Source organism: Leuciscus leuciscus (assembly GCF_965113295.1).
Source record: "Leuciscus leuciscus genome assembly, chromosome: 1".
NCBI classification, from domain to species: Eukaryota; Metazoa; Chordata; class Actinopteri; order Cypriniformes; family Leuciscidae; genus Leuciscus; species Leuciscus leuciscus.
The window spans coordinates 52,425,623-52,443,697 of record NC_138725.1 but is presented as its reverse complement, the minus strand read 5'-3'; the positions used below and the strand labels follow the sequence as shown (position 1 = coordinate 52,443,697).

Below are 18,075 nucleotides of genomic sequence, written 5' to 3'. Positions count from 1 at the left end.
CTGACTCTCAGCTGACTGTTTTACCACTTCCTCATTCAGCTCGTTCTTTGATTGGCTGGTTCCAGTGACGCATCATGTTGTGATCGTATATAAGACGAATGCGCGCACCTTAGTTTCACACACAGTTTCAGAAAGATTCGAAGAGGTTCTTGCTTCAACAGTGATTGAACGGAACTTCGATTTCGCTTTGAAAAACCTCTCATTTCATATTTATTATTTTTTACCAACGTTTTGATAAAAAAACGACGAAAAATCCGCCGAAATGGATTCCCAGATTCGCCAGAACTACGAGCGCGACTGCGAGGCTTTGATCAACAAGATGATCAATTTGGAGCTTTACGCTTCCTACACGTACACTTCAATGGTAAGTTTCAAGCTTTTATATATATTTAAAAAAAATCCGTATGCTAAATCATGCCTTTTTGTCGCTTTTTCCTCTTGGTTGCGACATGTATGCAAACAGACCTGCAGCTGGGAATTGTTTACTTCTCGTCATTTAACTTACGTCACCTTTTCACGACGCCACGAATCTGCTATGAGTTTATAGTCTTAACCAATCGATTTTGTTTCCAATAGGCTCACTACTTCAAACGGGATGATGTGGCTCTTGCTGGTTTTGCCAAGTTCTTCAAGGAGAACAGTGAGGAGGAGCGCGAGCATGCCGAGAAATTCATGGAGTTCCAGAACAATAGGGGAGGACGCATTGTCCTTCAGGACGTAAAGGTAACATTTGAATGTGTAACATCGACGTTGAAAAATGTGGTAGACAAAATGGGACTTTAGGTTTATGCATATTTGTTGGGGCTCTGTTGAATTGAGGGGGTAGGGGACATCACATGCTCACTTGACGTGTTTGTGTCTTTCAATCCAGAAACCTGAGCGCGATGAGTGGGACAATGGGTTGACCGCTATGCAGTGCGCTCTTCAGCTGGAGAAGAACGTCAATCAGGCTCTGCTGGATCTACATAAGGTTGCCTCTGAGAAGACCGACCCACATGTAAGTCAATGTTCTTTGCTCCTTAATGCTTTTATTCCATCCTAATTTATTGAATTAAATGTTCTAAAATATTTTCTGATGTCTTGTCCAACAGCTGTGTGACTTCCTGGAGACTCACTACCTGAATGAGCAGGTGGAGGCCATCAAGAAGATTGGTGACCACATCACCAACCTTTCCAAGATGGATGCTGGCAACAACAGGATGGCGGAGTACCTGTTTGACAAGCACACCCTCAGCAGCTAAATGCAGCTCTCAGATCATCTGCAAAACCTCCAGCTATACTCTAGGCTTAATTCATCAAGCTAATGTTGTCATATAGCTCTTAGGCAAATTTTTAAACTTTGAAAGATTGACACGTTAACATTTTAGAGGCTACATTTCACTGTTTAACATGCATGGCTCTTAAATTAGCCATCAAGCTGTACACTGGTTTTCAGTGAATTTGGTGAATAAACATTTTTGGCTGGATTGACTTGTCTTTTACCTTTTTTGGGGGGGTTGTGAAATTCATGTTTTCAACAAACAGAAGGTGCTTTAGATAATACAGAAGTGTTTGACTCATGTAGCTTTTAGCAGTTAATTTGTTTGGCCTACAAAAGGATAACGATTAAACTATAGGGTGTATATATATATTTTTTTTTAAAGAAATTTAGATAAAATGTGGTTGAGTTTGCATAGACCCACACTATTAGGATTCTTTAAGTGTTCAGTGACGTACAAACCCCTTTAAAACTGCTTTGGATGGTAGAAGTTGGTGAACACTCGATCACCCTTCACATATCTGATTTGGAATGTACAAAACATTCTACATAGTTCACAGCTAAATATGTTCAATCTACTTGGGTTCATGAATAAATGCATCACGTAAACCTAGGGTGGAGCTCCAGCAGGACATGCTATTGACTAAGTAAAATTGCACCTACGTGTCTTCTAACCCTCATTTGAGTGTTGGTAGAGTACTAGTGGACAAGTTTAACTAGTTCTAACTAGTGGGTTAGAATAAGTTAACACACGTAGTTGCAAAGTTACTTGGAGTCAGTAGAATGTCTGTTGAAGGACCATCACAAAGAATTAGCAGATATTAAAGGGGTGGTTGATTATGATTTCACATTTCTAACTTTAGTGTGTAATGTTGCTGTTTGAGCATAAACAAAATGCAACGTTACAACGTTCAAAGCAAAGGGAGATATTTTCTTTTAAAGAAATTGCTTTCTTCACAACAAACAGCTGGGACTACATGAGCTTCCTCATGGGGTAGTGACATAACAAACCCTAATATTTACTTAAACCCCGCCCCCGGGAACGTGATTTATAGATTATCATGATAGAATATGCTAATCACTGACTAGAAGATAACTATACACGTAAGATACATAAATTCATCAACTAACCATTAAGAAATGTCCTGTTGCAGTCTACATTTCACTTCTTCTTGAGTCTCTCCATCTTTGTCTGACTCCTGTTTGATAATAAAAGGCAAAAAGTTGTAGAAATTTTCAGTGCATGTCTGTGTGAGGTAAAAGGACACAAGCTGTTGAAGCTCCGCCCCCTGTGCTGGGAGCAGCAGCTCATTTGCATTTAAAGGGACAGACACAAAAACGGTACATTTTTGCTCACCATCAAAAAGTGATAAATTTAACATGCTATATAAAAATATGTGTGAGGTATTTTGAGCTAAAACTTCACATACACACTCTGGGGACATCAAATACTTATTTTACATCTTATGAAAAGGGCATTATACCACCCCTTTAAGCAGACAGTCTACTAATACTCTAATGAGAGTTAGTTGACATGTAGATGCAGAGAATGTTCAAAAGGGACCATCAAGATAAATGTGGCTATTCACTATGGATCAATTGGACAAAATTGTTTCTTATTTTGTATGAAGGGATGCAGTTGTTACAGTATTATAGGTCACTAGTTGTACACATACCTCAAGTCATTCTGAGAGAGACCCTGAAGATTACATTACCTAACATCACAGGGACATTGCCTTTTTACACAATAATATTATCACTCTAGTCAAGCACTGACAACAGGATGAGCTCCCCCTGCTGGCCTTACTAACACCTCTTCCAACAGCAACTCCAGTTTCCCTCAGGATTTCTATTATCTGACCAGGCTCAACCCTGCTTACCTTCAGACGGTGTGCAGTTGACAGTTGCAGGTTTGATAGCTGTATTACTGAAGCTTTCCTGCTTGAAGTATCCCGTTACTCCATGGTACATTTTTACATGTTTTACATTCTAAAAAGCACCAAGTTCTTAAATATTTCATTACATTGAGAAAAACTTTTCTGCAATTAAAGGTCATACAAAAATACTATAGGGTTAGCATTTACATTTCATAACATTTCACTGATTCCAACATTTCCCTTTCTGATCTGCACAAAGCATGTTGGGAATTTGAAATCCACTGTCCAGTTTCAGTTGTCAACAAAAATGAATCATGTACAACATGAGCAAACGTCTATTTTACAAATGTATGTATTGCTTCTGCTGGTGCACAACATTTTTTTATTGGTGGAATGGATTGGTTATTGTGCTCTTCGTTCCTGTAAATCTGCCCATGCCAGTGGCTTTGTGTTTCTTTATACTCGATGTATCAGTTTCAGTGCCCTTAAAGCTTCACTCCCAGTTCTATGACACTCTCTCAGAATGACAATTATGGTTGACGTGGTTCTGCAACATCTGCATTCTTGATACCTGAACAATTTGTTCCTTCTGTGTGGGTTTATTATGATAAAAAAAGAGTTATGCGTTCCGCGCGAATGATTTTATTAGTGCTATTTGTGCATTCACGGGTTTGATGCGAATTCGCGTCTGCCGCCCGAGTTGAAAAATCTGAACTTCTGCGTCAATTCGCGCCGCGTTAACCAATCAGGAGCCTGCTTGCTGCTGTCACGTGGTGAAGTGACAGTTTATAATGTTATTTTATGTTTGGCCTCAATAAATTATTTTGTAATATGACTAAAATGCACAACAAAGCAAATCTTTCACATAAAAACTCGATTTCAATATATGAGAGATACTCATTTTGTATTGAATGCTATTTATTCCATATCTATTCTAGATTATATGAAACATAATTATATTCAAAAAAACATAATTTACCTCTATATTTACAAAATAATATTATCTAAAGCACATTCACGGAACAACACCCGGTCTTGAGTCAACACAATACACATGCGTCGTCGTGCTCACCCTATATTATTTATCATAACTCACCCTACTGGATTGCAGGTCAGTATTTTCGTAAATAAAGTGATAAATTGTGTTCTTTGCTAAAACAAAGCACCTGCATTGCTTTATAAAATTGGTTAAACCACTGAAGTCACATGGATTACTTCAATGATGTCTTTCCTATCGTTCTGGGCCTTGAATGTGTTACAGTAGTTGCATTGCTCCCAATGGAAGGACAGAAAGCTCTCAGAATTTCATTAAAAATATCTTCATTTGTGTTCCGAAGATGAACAAAGGTCTTATAGGTGTGAAATGACATGAGGGTGAATAATTAACAAAATAATTGTCATTTTTGGGTGAACTAACCCTTTAAGTAAAATTGTGCAATGTGTTGAGGTTGTCTAAGCTGAAATATGTTATAGAAGCACATTACATGGATGCCAAACGATATGTTGCAGGATTTATAGTTCACCCAAAAAATGGGTTAGGGTTAGGGTTAGGGCCCCATTGACTTCCATAGTATGAAAATAGTATGAAAAATATTCTATGGAAGTTAATGGGGCCCCATCAATTGTTTCATTTTCAATTCTCAAAATATCTTCTTTTTTGTTCAAGTAAACAGATTTGGAACAACTTGAGGGCGAGTACATTTTCAGTTCTAGGTGAACTATCCCTTTAAGTCTAGAGGTCAAATTTGAGCTTGTCATTGGGAGTATAAATTTAATACATTTACGTCTGTCTTTTCTAATATTGATTCTTCATTATGTTCAGGAAGAACCCGCTACATCTCAACCCACTACATCTCAACCCACTGTGCAGATCTTGGGAACTTCTTGACTGGATGTGTCTTCAGTGAGAGGAGAATCTTCAGCAGTGTAAAAATGGAGGGATCTGAAATTGCTGAGCAGTTCGGTTGGAGGATGGTGTTTTTAAAAAAAAAAGTTAAATGCAAGGGTATTGTGTGAAAAGTGGGGGGGGGGGGGAACAAGTCTAGCTTTGTTGTAGATGAGAAAATATATTTTATGTACTGTAACATTTTAGTGTAATTGCATTTTAAATTCTTTCAAATCTTTTTAAAGAAGTGATATTCTGTTAATTTTGCTAAGTCTTTATTGTATTGTGAAGTCTTTGATGTATTTCAAATAAATACTTTACTGTAAGTTGGAATGAAAGTATTCAAACGTTCATATGTATTTGATATGTATTTACAGAAATGATTAAATTGATGCCTTTTGGATTCAGTTGTTGAATGTGCATGTTATTCAATAGAAAAATAGCCTTTAATAGTTCTAGTAGGAACAAATTTGACACAGTTAAGGTACAAAGGGGCTTGTCACTGGGGTGGTACCTTAAAGGATCAAATTTGTACTTTTGATAAAGGTACAATATTGTACCAACAAGTTTTAAAAAACAAAAGGTACATTTTGGTTGCCCATGGTACAAATCATGTCCTTTAAGGTACAAACTGGAATGGAACAAATTTGTTCCTCTATATTAAGGTACAATTTTGTACCAGTAAAAGGTACCGCCCCAGTGACAAGGGTTTGTACCTTCTTTGGTACAAAATTTTACCTTTTTTTCTGAGAGTGTGTCATGTTCAGAAGGAGTGGTTTAGTTTGCAATTCACTTCTAAAATTGATCAAGTATATTGCAAAATAACAATATATTGTTACATTTTACACTTATTATACAACTCAAAGTTCATCCTAAAATAAAACTGATTTACTCAAGTCATACAAACCTGTACGACAAAAATAAATTGTTGTTGTTGTTTGTGAGTAAATGATGACAGAAGTTTTTTCATTTTGGGGGAAATTTGTGTTCTTTTATCGTAAATGTTTTGTAAAGCATTTCAGTATTTCATTAAAGTGATTCTGTGTTACTGAAATGATTAATGTGTTTCATTAAAAAAATAGTTACAATCTTGTTTGTTTGTTTGGTGATCCTTTTTTTATTTTTACAATAAAATGTAACAGAAGATATAGTGGATATCCTGTTTAAATGAGAACAATACAATGGAATTAGATGGAATTTTGGGGGGAAATGTTATGGCAGGTGTGAAACTGAAGGTTACACCCCTGGACCCTAGAGACCTGATCAAGTAACAAACATACATTTTCCATGAGTCACAGCTATACAGCTGTGTCATGTCTGTTCCCATTTCCATTTGCTGCTGACAGACTGAGAGTTCATACTAGTACAAACATGCTTTGTCATCATCACTCTTATATGACCAGGTGGAACATGATGAATCTCGTCACTGTTGCATGTTATTGCAGAACTGTCACGTGATACAGGCTATTGCTGTAGTATTCAGGGTCATATGCATCCTTGAAAACCTGAAATTTTGTAATTCCATTTTCTCAATGTGGAAAAATTAGAAAACGAACACTGGAAAATGATTTGCTTAATTGTCCTATAAAATGTTTGAATGTAACATTGCAATAAAAGTCAAACTGTGTTAAACTGTGCTGAGTTGTGTTTTTTATTTTTTATTTTTTTTTTACAATCAAGGTACCAGACCATGCCCTCTTCGGATCTACCATACCATGAAAGCTAAGGTTGCAAAATCTTATTTTGTCACTGCTGACGGCTGCATATTACGTGACACGGAAAGTGTGTATCATCATGGAGAGATTAAATGCACAGTCGGGTTTTATTGATTTGTTTCCACTAAACTGTTTTGTTAGCTAACATCGTAGACATTCTAATGATAGAAGAAACAAACGAGAAATAAATTATTAGCTAGCAGATTTATTGTTTAATATTTTATTTGCCAATATTTTTTTATTTCTCCATATAGATGGATGGAGGGTACACATATTTTTTGATTACACTCCCATTGATGAAACAAAGTAAATGCAGATTTGATTAGATAATACATTTCTTAATAATTTTGATTTAAATACAAATCATGTTTTTTTTTTGGCCATTTACCATAGTATTATTTTAAGTACCCTGGCTGTAATCAAAAACAACCAACAAAATATTAATGATAATATTGCAGTCAATGTATCCTTTTTGAGCTTTTTGTTCTTATATGCCTTTTTTGCACAATAAAATAAAACCCATATTTAATTACATGCATCTTTGCCTTTTTTGCCAAATTATTTTGTCATTTTAATATCTTAACCAAGTTTATACTGTATTCTTCTTCCCAATATAACATACTCCTCATATTTTGATTGTTTTATAGAACCTGAAATGTCATTAAATCCAAATAATGTGCAAATATCCCCTCCAGACATTACTTTTGTCCACTACTATGGGGGGGGGGGGGGGGTCAGAAAGCTCTCTGATTTCATCAATTTGTGTTCCGAAGATGAACGGAGGTCTTACGGTTTTGGAACGACATGAGGGAGAGCAATTAATGACAGAAATTTCATTTTTGGGTGAACTAACCCTTTAATCATCAACCTTGACCCCTTGCTATAGGAGAGACTAGAACGGCTGATTCCACCTGCAGAAGAGTTGACCCCTGGGGGAAAGAAGCACAATTTGCTTTGTTTACTCACATAGTTCTGTGGGCACAGGTATAGTGTCAGGTGTGGTTTACACTTGTTGCTGACACACACTGAAGGTGCATGTGCTGATGCAAGAAGAGTAAAACAAAGATGTATTAGCCAAACAGTTAGAATGAAGGCAGAGAATAGGCATGTCTGTTGGATATAGATTTGATTTATTTTTTTGATGCTGATGCAAGAATGCTTAGTCATTGTCACCTGACCAAAGAACCTTTTAGTGAACAATTCGTAAAAAAAAAAAAAATCATATAGTGTGAAGAATATTTAAATAATCTAAAGATCCTTTTTCCACTATAAAGAATAATTTGTGCATTGGAAAGGATCAATGGATGTTAAAGGTTCTTCATGGAAAGAAAATATAACTGCACACTCTTTTAAGCACATTTTAATATTACCAACGCTTTGGCAAAACAAATAGCAAGATGCAAGGTCTGCGTTTGCTTTACTGCTCTATAATGGAACCATAGATGTCAACAAAAAAGTAACTGCAATGGTTTGAATCAAAATAAGCACAATTATACACATGATTGTGTTTTTTTGTGTTTTTTTCTAGCAGTGGTTTTGTATGTTGGTTTCCTCATATTATCTTGCTTCACAAATCTCTTTGTTATAAGTGTCCAGTAAGGACAGAGCAGCAAGTCCGAGGTCAGTAAGACTGAGGCCAGCACTCATGGTAATGTTGAATTGTTTATGTACTTTTTTTCAAGTTGGCAAATGTTTGAATATCTCATCCAACTTTGAAAAAGTTGCTATAAGAGTGGTGTTTTAATAATGATAATATTTAGTCTATATATATATTGCAATCTAAAGAGAAAATATCTAATTAAAGGAGAATGGGTGAAAAATAACATTTTAAAGTAACACTTTATTTTGATGATCATACTAACTATTTGAAACTATGTCAACTAACTCTCATTAAAGTATTAGTAGACTGTCTGCTTAATATCTGCTAACACTTTATTTTGATGGTCCCCCAACAGACATGACAAGTAACTTTGCAACTACATATCAACTTATTCTACTAACTTGAACCCTAACACCTAACACTATAATCTACTAATCCTCTAATGATAGTTAGTTGACATGCAGTAGAATGTCTAATTGGACCATCGAAATAAACTGTAACCTTTTTATTCATTAGAAATAAAAGCTAATTAAATTTAAATTCTAAATCTAAATTACTTCAAATTTAAGATAAATAAATAATTTAAACAGCCCACCCTGATAATCCTGTATGAACCAGGCCTAACCTACCAGTGTGAACCACCATGAGACACCAATGGGTCAATGGCTAAACACTTCACTTTGCTTTTTTGACCCATCAATAGAAAAGAGTATAAACAGCCAAACAGTTGGAATGAAGGCAGAGAGTAGGCATGTCTGGATACAGATTTGACCTATATTTGTTGTGAAAATACACAGTGGCACAGTTGTGTCATCAGAAGTGAGAAACATATTACATCACATTTTAAATTATTTTATATTTGAATATAACATATTAGGCTAGGCTACTCTAAAAATTTCAATCTGTTTGACACGAAATTTAGAATAATTTTGAATGTTCTGCATGTAGTGAATTTGTCTTTTTTATATAAAACAATAACTGTTTTTCTTTTTCTTGTTTTGTTAACCATAAATACATTAAAAATGCTATCATATTTATTTTTTGACACTAACGAAAACAAGGCAGTGTAGGGATAGAAGTACAGTATGTTCAATGAATTGTACAATGGTTCAGCTGACAAAACATCTTTGCCAAAAAACTTTCAGTATACAAAAACTCAATTAAACAGTTATGAAAGTTGTACGTTTTGAAAGTTATTTTGATCTATGACCTTACACACTGCATGCCAGTAAGGACTCTGGGTCTTTCCCTCACAGCCTTGTTTTCATCCAAATAACATTCAATATATCTACACTGACAAAGTCTATAACCATTGGCAAATATATAAAACCCACACAGGTTTAAAACCCAACAGGTGCATACTTATCTCTTCAGATGATCCCAATACGCTGTTCCCATTCCCCAAACATGGCCGGTTGAATTTATATCAATGGATACATAGTAGGGATGGGACGGTATGAAAATTTAATATCACGATTATAGTGACCAAAATTATCGCGATTATCAATATTATCACGGTTTTGTTAAAACAAGATGAAAGTGTTCAAAAAGAGATGATGATCACACTGAAGGCATTTCAACAAGTTTTATATTTGAAAATCAACAAACAACAAATAAAAAAAGCAGCTCTATGCTCTTTTTAAAGCAAGATTCTATTCTGTGGCATTTCCTTCCTTATAATGACGGTCGTCAATAGCAACGCATTATAACACCGCGCACATCCATTTTAACGGCCGCCTAGTGTTAAGTAGTGTCCATGACATGAATGTTGATGTGCCTTTAAGATAACTTCTTCTATGGCATACGTTATTGTATGCATGCTGTTTTTATGTGAGCGCGCACGCACAGTGAGAGTGAGATTGCTCGCGCTAAGAGGAAGAAGATGACCGCTCTACTGCTGACCGTTGTTTTATTATAATGTGTTTACTTCCACTTTGATTTGTTGCGTGTTTTAGAGTGTTTTCTTTTCCCTTTTAACATTCGCTCTTCGACATGTATGTGAAGAGTGTGCTTATAACTGAGAGAAAACATCTATAAAAGTCTCGTGGAACTAACGTTACCAGTTCATTTGCACTGTCTTCAAGCTCTCTGACAGACGTTACACCATGTATCACAATGGACGCGCTCTCTCGTTTCATTCAAATAACTTGCCGTCTTCTGTCTCCATTTTTAATTGTATTGAAAATTAAATCAGAGTTGATTTATTGTTTACAGAGTTTGATAATATTGTTGTGATCATCACGATTGTTTTCCATTCTCAATTAAGTTTGCCTCAGGACTTTTGTTAAAGCCAAAATATGACCACACCTCAGAATTGGTTCTCTTAAAAGGCGGAAAAATCTCCCGAGCGCTGTCACTGCCTTCCGCTATTCCTTCTTGAATAAAAAAACAACAACATTGCGCGCTGAGCCTGCCTCAGACTGTTGCTGGCTGGACAGGATCTAAAAATCGCGATAATCAAACACGGTTTTAATGATAATTAATTTTTAAACGATATTACTAACCGTCAGTAAATTTGATCGTGGTTTATAGTGAAACCGGTAATCGTCCCATCCCTAATACATAGCCTAGTCTAGTCAAGTCTAGTCTAGTTTTTCACAGAAGAAAAGCTGTTTCACTCAGAAATATATAGGACAATACAAGTAAAGCTGGCTTACGTTAGGCTACAAGGTGATTTTTAGTTTTCTTATCAGGATGTTAATTGGGATGATGAGAAATCAACAACAACAACAAAAATAGTTAAAACAATCCTAAGATATTTACTATGACATGCAGTAGGCTAGTATTTAGTTGGTCTCGGACTTGGCTGAATAAGGGGAAAAAAATACACAACTATGAAAGTTGATATGGTCTTTGTTATCTAAGAAACTGAATCAGCGGTCAGTCTTGTCGCTTCCTCATTCAGATTCAGCTGGTTTCAGTTACAGTGACGCATCGTGTTATGATCGTAGGCTATATAAGACAAATGCACACCTTCATTTCACTCACAGCATCAGGAAGATACGAAGAGGTTCTTGCTTCGACAGTGATTGAACGGAACTTCGATCTAGCCGGAATTTATTTAAATCTATTTACATTTCTTATTTATTTTAGCACCGACGTTGTGATAATAAACGGCAGAAATGGAGACTTCTCAGATTCGCCAGAACTACGACCGCGACTGCGAGGCTTTGATCAACAAGATGATCAATTTGGAGCTTTATGCTTCCTACACTTACACTTCAATGGTATGTAGGCTATCCCCTTTTTGTTATTATGTTCTCAGAACTTTTGCAAGTCGTATCTTTATTTTGTGACAAGTAGTCTCGATCTCCTCTAATTATTAAATCCTTTTTGACTTCCTAATGCATAAAATATAGCCTACTTTTTCTCCCCTTTCACAAGTTTGCATGCAGCAGCGATTGTGGCATTCAAACCATCAGTGTTTTCCCTGCACTCGTTAAAAATAACAGAAATAGACATTCATTTACACTGAAAAAGAACAATTAAAGAGTAATTATGTGGATGCAGTAATAGGATTTTTCATTATTGTGCACCTGTAGAAATTTGACTCTACTTAAAACCTTTCTTTTGATTTCACTCCAATCAGGCTCACTACTTCAAACGGGATGATGTGGCTCTTGCTGGTTTTGCCAAGTTCTTCAAGGAGAACAGTGAGGAGGAGCGCGAGCATGCCGAGAAATTTATGGAGTTCCAGAACAAGAGGGGAGGAAACATTGTCCTTCAGGACATCAAGGTGCTTAATAGTATTCTGAACTGAACAGTGCAACCCCCAAATTTTTATTTATTTTTTTACAGAAAAGCTGACTCTAGAAGCATCGTTATGGAATGGCATTATGCCTATTTCTAAGGGACTGCTTAATTAAAGGGGACCTTGCTCACTCATGTGTTTGTTTTTCTCTTCAGAAGCCTGATCGTGATATGTGGGGCAATGGACTGATCGCTATGCAGTGCGCTCTTCAGCTGGAGAAGAACGTCAATCAGGCTCTGCTGGATCTACATAAGGCCGCCTCTGAGAAGACCGACCCTCATGTGAGTGACCCTCATTTTATGAAGTTGAGACTCTAAAGCCGGGGACACACTTAACGGCTGTAAGATTATTAATGTAATTTGATACTTACGACTGATCATGGCCAAACGCGCCGAGTCAGAGATCGTTGCGTTCAGTCGGTGTTCACAGTCGGTGTTTAAAATCTACTCCAGTTGTTGGAAACATTCTAAGACCGGCATAAATTTGCTTCCATATACATGCCTTTTTAAAGCAATTTCACTTCTTTTCGCTGAAGTTTGCATCCTAAATTATTTTCTGATGTCTTGTCCAACAGCTGTGTGACTTCCTGGAGACTCACTACCTGAATGAGCAGGTGGAGGCCATCAAGAAGATTGGTGACCACATCACCAACCTTTCCAAGATGGATGCTGGCAACAACAGGATGGCGGAGTACCTGTTTGACAAGCACACCCTCAGCAGCTAAATGCAGCTCTCAGATCATCTGCATTCTGCAAAGTTTCCCTCTATAATATGCTTATAAATCATTAGGTTTTAAGAGCATATTACATGTTCTTATCACACAGCTCTTATGCAGAACTCTTTCAACGGTTGAAAGGTTCAAATCAATTAAAATGTGATATTATAGAATAATGCAGATTTGCTCTTTCATTTGTCATGTTGTTAGCCAAGCCAGTGGTTTCCTGTTGAATGTACACTAATTGCTGGTAATCTAGAGAATTTGATGAATAAACATCTGAGACTGGATTGAGTTGTCTTTGTATTTAAATTTGTGGGTCTGGGTTTTAGGCTGTATTCAACCAGTTATTCAAGGTTGATGTTTTCTAACATTCATGGAGGTAATGAATCATGAATTATAGATTGATGGTCTCTATGAGGAAAAATGCTGTGATTTTCAGAGTACAATTATTATATGAGAAAGACTGGTAATTAATTGGTTGCCCATTTCATCTACCCTCACCTCCACAAGATAATTTGGGAAACTAAAGTACACATTTTTATTTCTATTTATTCTTTCATTAATAATATCATCAAATAATCTAGGTTCAAGTTTGATCATGTCATTTATATTGTATGAATGTATACAAATTCACATACACACACATCCAACACCATGTGCACTTTATTACACTTAATACACTTTATTATTGCCCATTTTATTACACCTGTTACAAGGTTAAATACACAGTTACTCATCAAATGTAAATTTAATTCCAGCTACTTTAACCTTCAGGACTGCTGTTGAGAAATGCTATTATACATAAACTTACACACACAAATAAATATAAAAGTTTCACGAAACAAGTTATTGAAGTAATTGCCCTAACTTAAAGTCATCATGAAATCAAAATTGACCATTCACATTTTTTTTATGGAACACAGAGTGCTGCAGTGATTATGTATTTTGGTATCACCCTAGTCTCGCGTAGCCAGACCTTCAGACGGACGACAGAAGCTTTGCAGCTTTTCTTGGCCAAAGACCACCCAAGAGGATGTTTGACTGACATGTAACGCAACCAATCACAGTTTGTTTTGTACCGCGTCATGTTCAGGGGCGTGACAATATCATTTCGATGTCCATACAATAACAGTCTGGTGTGAATCTAATAAATTATTCATTCAAGGACGTTGTGCAAGTTTACTGCAACAATCGAGCCGCGAACTTCACATACTTTTGAAAATCCAGCGTGTAGTTGATCCTGGTAAGCGCTCATTGTCACAGTTGTAAACACAACGGCTTTCTTCTTCCAGGAGGGGTTTTGGCGTCACGGCCAGAGCCGGATTAACGCAAAGGCAAACTAGGCACGTGCCTAGGGCCCGATTGGCGGTATGGGGCCCAGACAGAGGGACAAAAAAAAAAAAAAAATGTCCAATGTCCTATCTACAATTTATTTCAATATTTATTAATTAACTAAAAATAGTGACGATGTTTATCTTAACCATAGACTGTTACATTACTGCAGTTAAACCAATTAATGTGTCCGTTACAAAGCGGGTGCCGGCTTCTGAAAGTATGTGTAACGAACGCATCCATCAGGTGCTGCGAGGCAAAAGCCTAATAAGCACACAAAGAAGCACAGCTCATAATGCAGGTGTGTGAGTTGTCGTCATCTATTTTGGAGTGATTGCAATGTATTCTAAATATAAACTTGTACTGTAGATCAGCGTCATTTCTGGAAAAATCATTCACCGCTTTATTACGAGTTTAAAAGAGCGCGAGCGTCATTAACGTGCCCAGACGCGACGCTTTGAATTTGCGCGTACAATGAATAACATCGCGTCGGGAGCTGACTAGTAAAAAAGCTAACAAAATTAAAAGACAAGACGTCTGTATTCTAAGTTAAAAAGCCAACACACTACAACATTTTTAAATGTTTCAAATAAAGGATCTCATATCTATGGGTCTATCTTCTAAATTCTGCTGATGATTAGATTATACCTTGACATTACGCCAATAATATCAGTTTATATATTTTTTTTCTGCTCAGTAGCGATCGTGTCTTTCTCTTCCACTTGATTTGTGTATAGCATATTTAAGGTAGCAATGCAATATAAAAGCACTTATGCTCATCTACTGAAGTGGGATTCTGGAACTGTGAATAAATTGAATAAAACAGCAAAATAACAACAACAACAATAGCATCTTCATTAAACAAAAAAGAGATTACCTTAGATAAAGTTTGATTAATATGTACATACAGTACCGGTAAAAGTCTGGACCCATTACTATTTTTAATGTTTTTGAAATAAGTTTATTATTATGCTCTACAAGCCTGCATTTATTTGATCAAAAATACAGAAAAAAACAGGAATATTCGGCAAGGATGTGTTAAATATATAAAAAGTGATAGTGAAGACTTTTTTAAAACAACTTTTTAATAATCAAAAATCCTGAAAAAAAAGTATCACAGGTTATAAAATAAATATTAAAGGAGAAGTTCACTTTTAAAATGAAAATTCTGTCATCATATACTCACCCTCATGTTGTTTCAAACCTGTATGAATTTCTTTCTTCTGCTGAACACAAAGGAAGATATTTAGAAGAATGTCAGTAACCAGACAGTTTTTGGGTCCCATTGACTTCCATAGTATATTTTTTTCCTACTATGGAAGTCAATGGGACCCAAAAACTGTCTGGTTACTGACATTCTTCTAAATATCTTCCTTTGTGTTCAGCAGAAGAAAGAAATTCATACAGGTTTGAAACAACATGAGGGTGAGTATATGATGACAGAATTTTCATTTTAAAAGTGAACTTCTCCTTTAAGCACCATTTCTAACATTTGATAATGAATCAGAATATTATAAAGTTTTCTGAAGGATCACGTGACACTAAATTCAGCTTTGCATCACAGAAATATAAAGTATAGTAAAATAGAAAACCATTATTTTAAATTTTAATAATATTTCACTATATTATTTTTCTGTATTTTTGATCAAATAAATCCAGGCTTGATGAGCATAAGAGACTTCTTTCAAAAACATTAAAAATAGTAATGTGTCCAAACTTATGTACTGTGTAAGTAAAAATATACTGCTTTTAAAATTAAATGTTGTATAAATAAAAAGGTTAGGAATCATATTTGTTTCAAGTGTTTTTTTGTTGGGGGTGGGGGGCCTCCAACATGAATTTTGCCTAGGGCCTCCTAATGTCTAGAACCGGCCCTGGTCACGGCATTTGTTTCCAGGCGGACCGATAAAGAACGCGACACACAAATCTCCCGGACATCCTGTAGAATTCAACCAATCATATCGCGACTTCGAAACTCCTGAATTGTTTCCAGAAAAGTGTGCCATATGCATCCAGGGGGGCAATCATTCGGAAAAAAAATGAAGCTTCCCTGAGCACCGCCATTGATTAGCACAGTGGTTCTCAATTCCAGTCCTCGGGACCCGCTGCTCTGCACATTTTGTATGTCTCCCTTATTTAACACACCTGAACCAGATCATCAGTTTATTAGGAGAGACTCCATGAACTGAACTGATTGTGTCAGAAAAGAGAGTCATACAAAATGTGCAGAGCAAGGGGTCCGGAGGACTGGAATTGAGAACCACTGGATTAGCAGACCATCATCTGCTGTTAGCATTCCATTGACTCCCATTCATTTTGGCGTCACTTTGACAGCGTATAACTTTACATCTGAGGCGTTTAAAGACTAAATCTTTCCATTATTTATTTCTAAAGAAACACAAAAATTTATGAAATGCTCCATTACCTTGAATCTTACGTTATGGCCCCGTAGAAGCAGTTTTTGTAAAAATAGGCTAACGATTGCGTCATAACCACACGACTCTCTGTCGCACAGTAGAGAAATTACCGTATGGACAGGAGGAGAAGCTCACGGCCAATCGGGGGGACGTGGAGGCAAAATGACAAAATAATTAATCAGAATACTTAGAAAAAGTTTCTCTGCTCCTAGCTCATGGACAGCTCCTACTCACACTCTCCGTCTCTGCAAGTTTTGGAAGGGAATGATTCAGATTTCTCTTGGCACAGCTACTAGAAGACAGACAGGTTGCTCACGTCACATCTACGTCATCAAGCTCAGTTTGAGTCTGCGCAGTACGGTCAGCCATCAGGAAGTGAGTGCTTCTAATTTCTACCAGAAAGACTCGGGAGAATGTAACAATTAAACGTAACAATTAAACATTTATCAACAGCCCAACAAGCAATCAAGTTCTTTGGCGTAGGCCCCGTCCGTAGCTTGCAATCCGAGGGTCCGGATCTGCATATCCTGCCTGAAGACGAAGGCAGGGGCGCAGCCGACCCCCTGCGAGGTATAGGAAGGGACCATCCTGGTGGTGGTGGGGTGGATGGAGGTTAGGGACCATCCTGGTGGTGGTGGGGTGGATGGAGGTTAGAGACCATCTTGGTGGTGTTGGGAAGGATGGAGGGAAAGACCCATCTTGGTGGTGGTGGGGAGGATGGAGGTGAATTGAAGCGTCAGCATCTGCGAACTCAGATGTATGTAAGTACCAATTTTTTTATACCACAAGTATAGGAATATGATTGGATAGATGAGAAGGTAATAAGTGACGTAACTTCACAAATGAACACAACTTTTATTAATTTTAAAGCCTAAATTAAATCGCCAGAAACAATAAGCGTTGGCTTGGCTATAACAAACTGCACTTCGGTTGCATTATTTCAACGTCACCATCACTAAGCAACTCTTTCAGTCTTTATTTAAAACACATTTTCCATGAACATTTGAGTTAGAAGAGTTTGCAAGAACATGATTATGAACACAATGGGGCTGTGAAAGTAGACTGGTGAGTACATGAGTTTTTCATCTCAGCATGATTAAGCTTTAAGACCCCCTGTGGTTAAAATCAAGTTTTTAATGTTGTTTATGTCTATGTGGTGTTTTTAATATGCTTTAAGACAAACCATGTCCAAATTCGTAAGTCTCAAAAACGGGATTTGAAATCTCTGGTGTTTCTTACATCACAAACTACCTTAATAGGGCTTTAGCATATCATCATTACTGTGCTGTGAAGCAGTGGAGTCTCAAGGGAAGCCAGGTTATCCCGGTATATTTTTCTGTTGATATGAAAAATCTTGTACATTTAGCAATATAGTGGATGAATTATGTATATGATGTATATTACGATTTTATGATGAACTATATTCCTTTCTCCACTGACGTTCTGAGTTGTTCGAAGCGTTTGTAAGGATGCTGATTTTTGAAGGCAGCTGTCTGACTCTGAGATGGTGAACGGGAACATG

General features: G+C 36.7%; 2 protein-coding genes across 2 annotated transcripts; both read left to right on the top strand.

Moving 5' to 3' along the window:
- Positions 1–124: 124 nt before the first annotated feature.
- Positions 125–1,466, top strand: LOC309481630 (ferritin, middle subunit-like). The gene is made up of 4 exons (XM_082146619.1): positions 125–364; positions 577–723; positions 872–997; positions 1,092–1,466. The coding sequence occupies exons 1-4, from the start codon at positions 263–265 to the stop codon at positions 1,239–1,241; spliced, it is 525 nt and encodes a 174-aa protein (XP_082002745.1). The 5' UTR covers positions 125–262; the 3' UTR covers positions 1,242–1,466.
- Positions 1,467–11,306: 9,840 nt separating this feature from the next.
- Positions 11,307–13,091, top strand: LOC309493663 (ferritin, middle subunit-like). The gene is made up of 4 exons (XM_082162849.1): positions 11,307–11,562; positions 11,925–12,071; positions 12,242–12,367; positions 12,661–13,091. Exons 1-4 carry the CDS (start codon positions 11,458–11,460, stop codon positions 12,808–12,810), a joined length of 528 nt encoding a protein of 175 aa, XP_082018975.1. The 5' UTR covers positions 11,307–11,457; the 3' UTR covers positions 12,811–13,091.
- Positions 13,092–18,075: the final 4,984 nt, after the last annotated feature.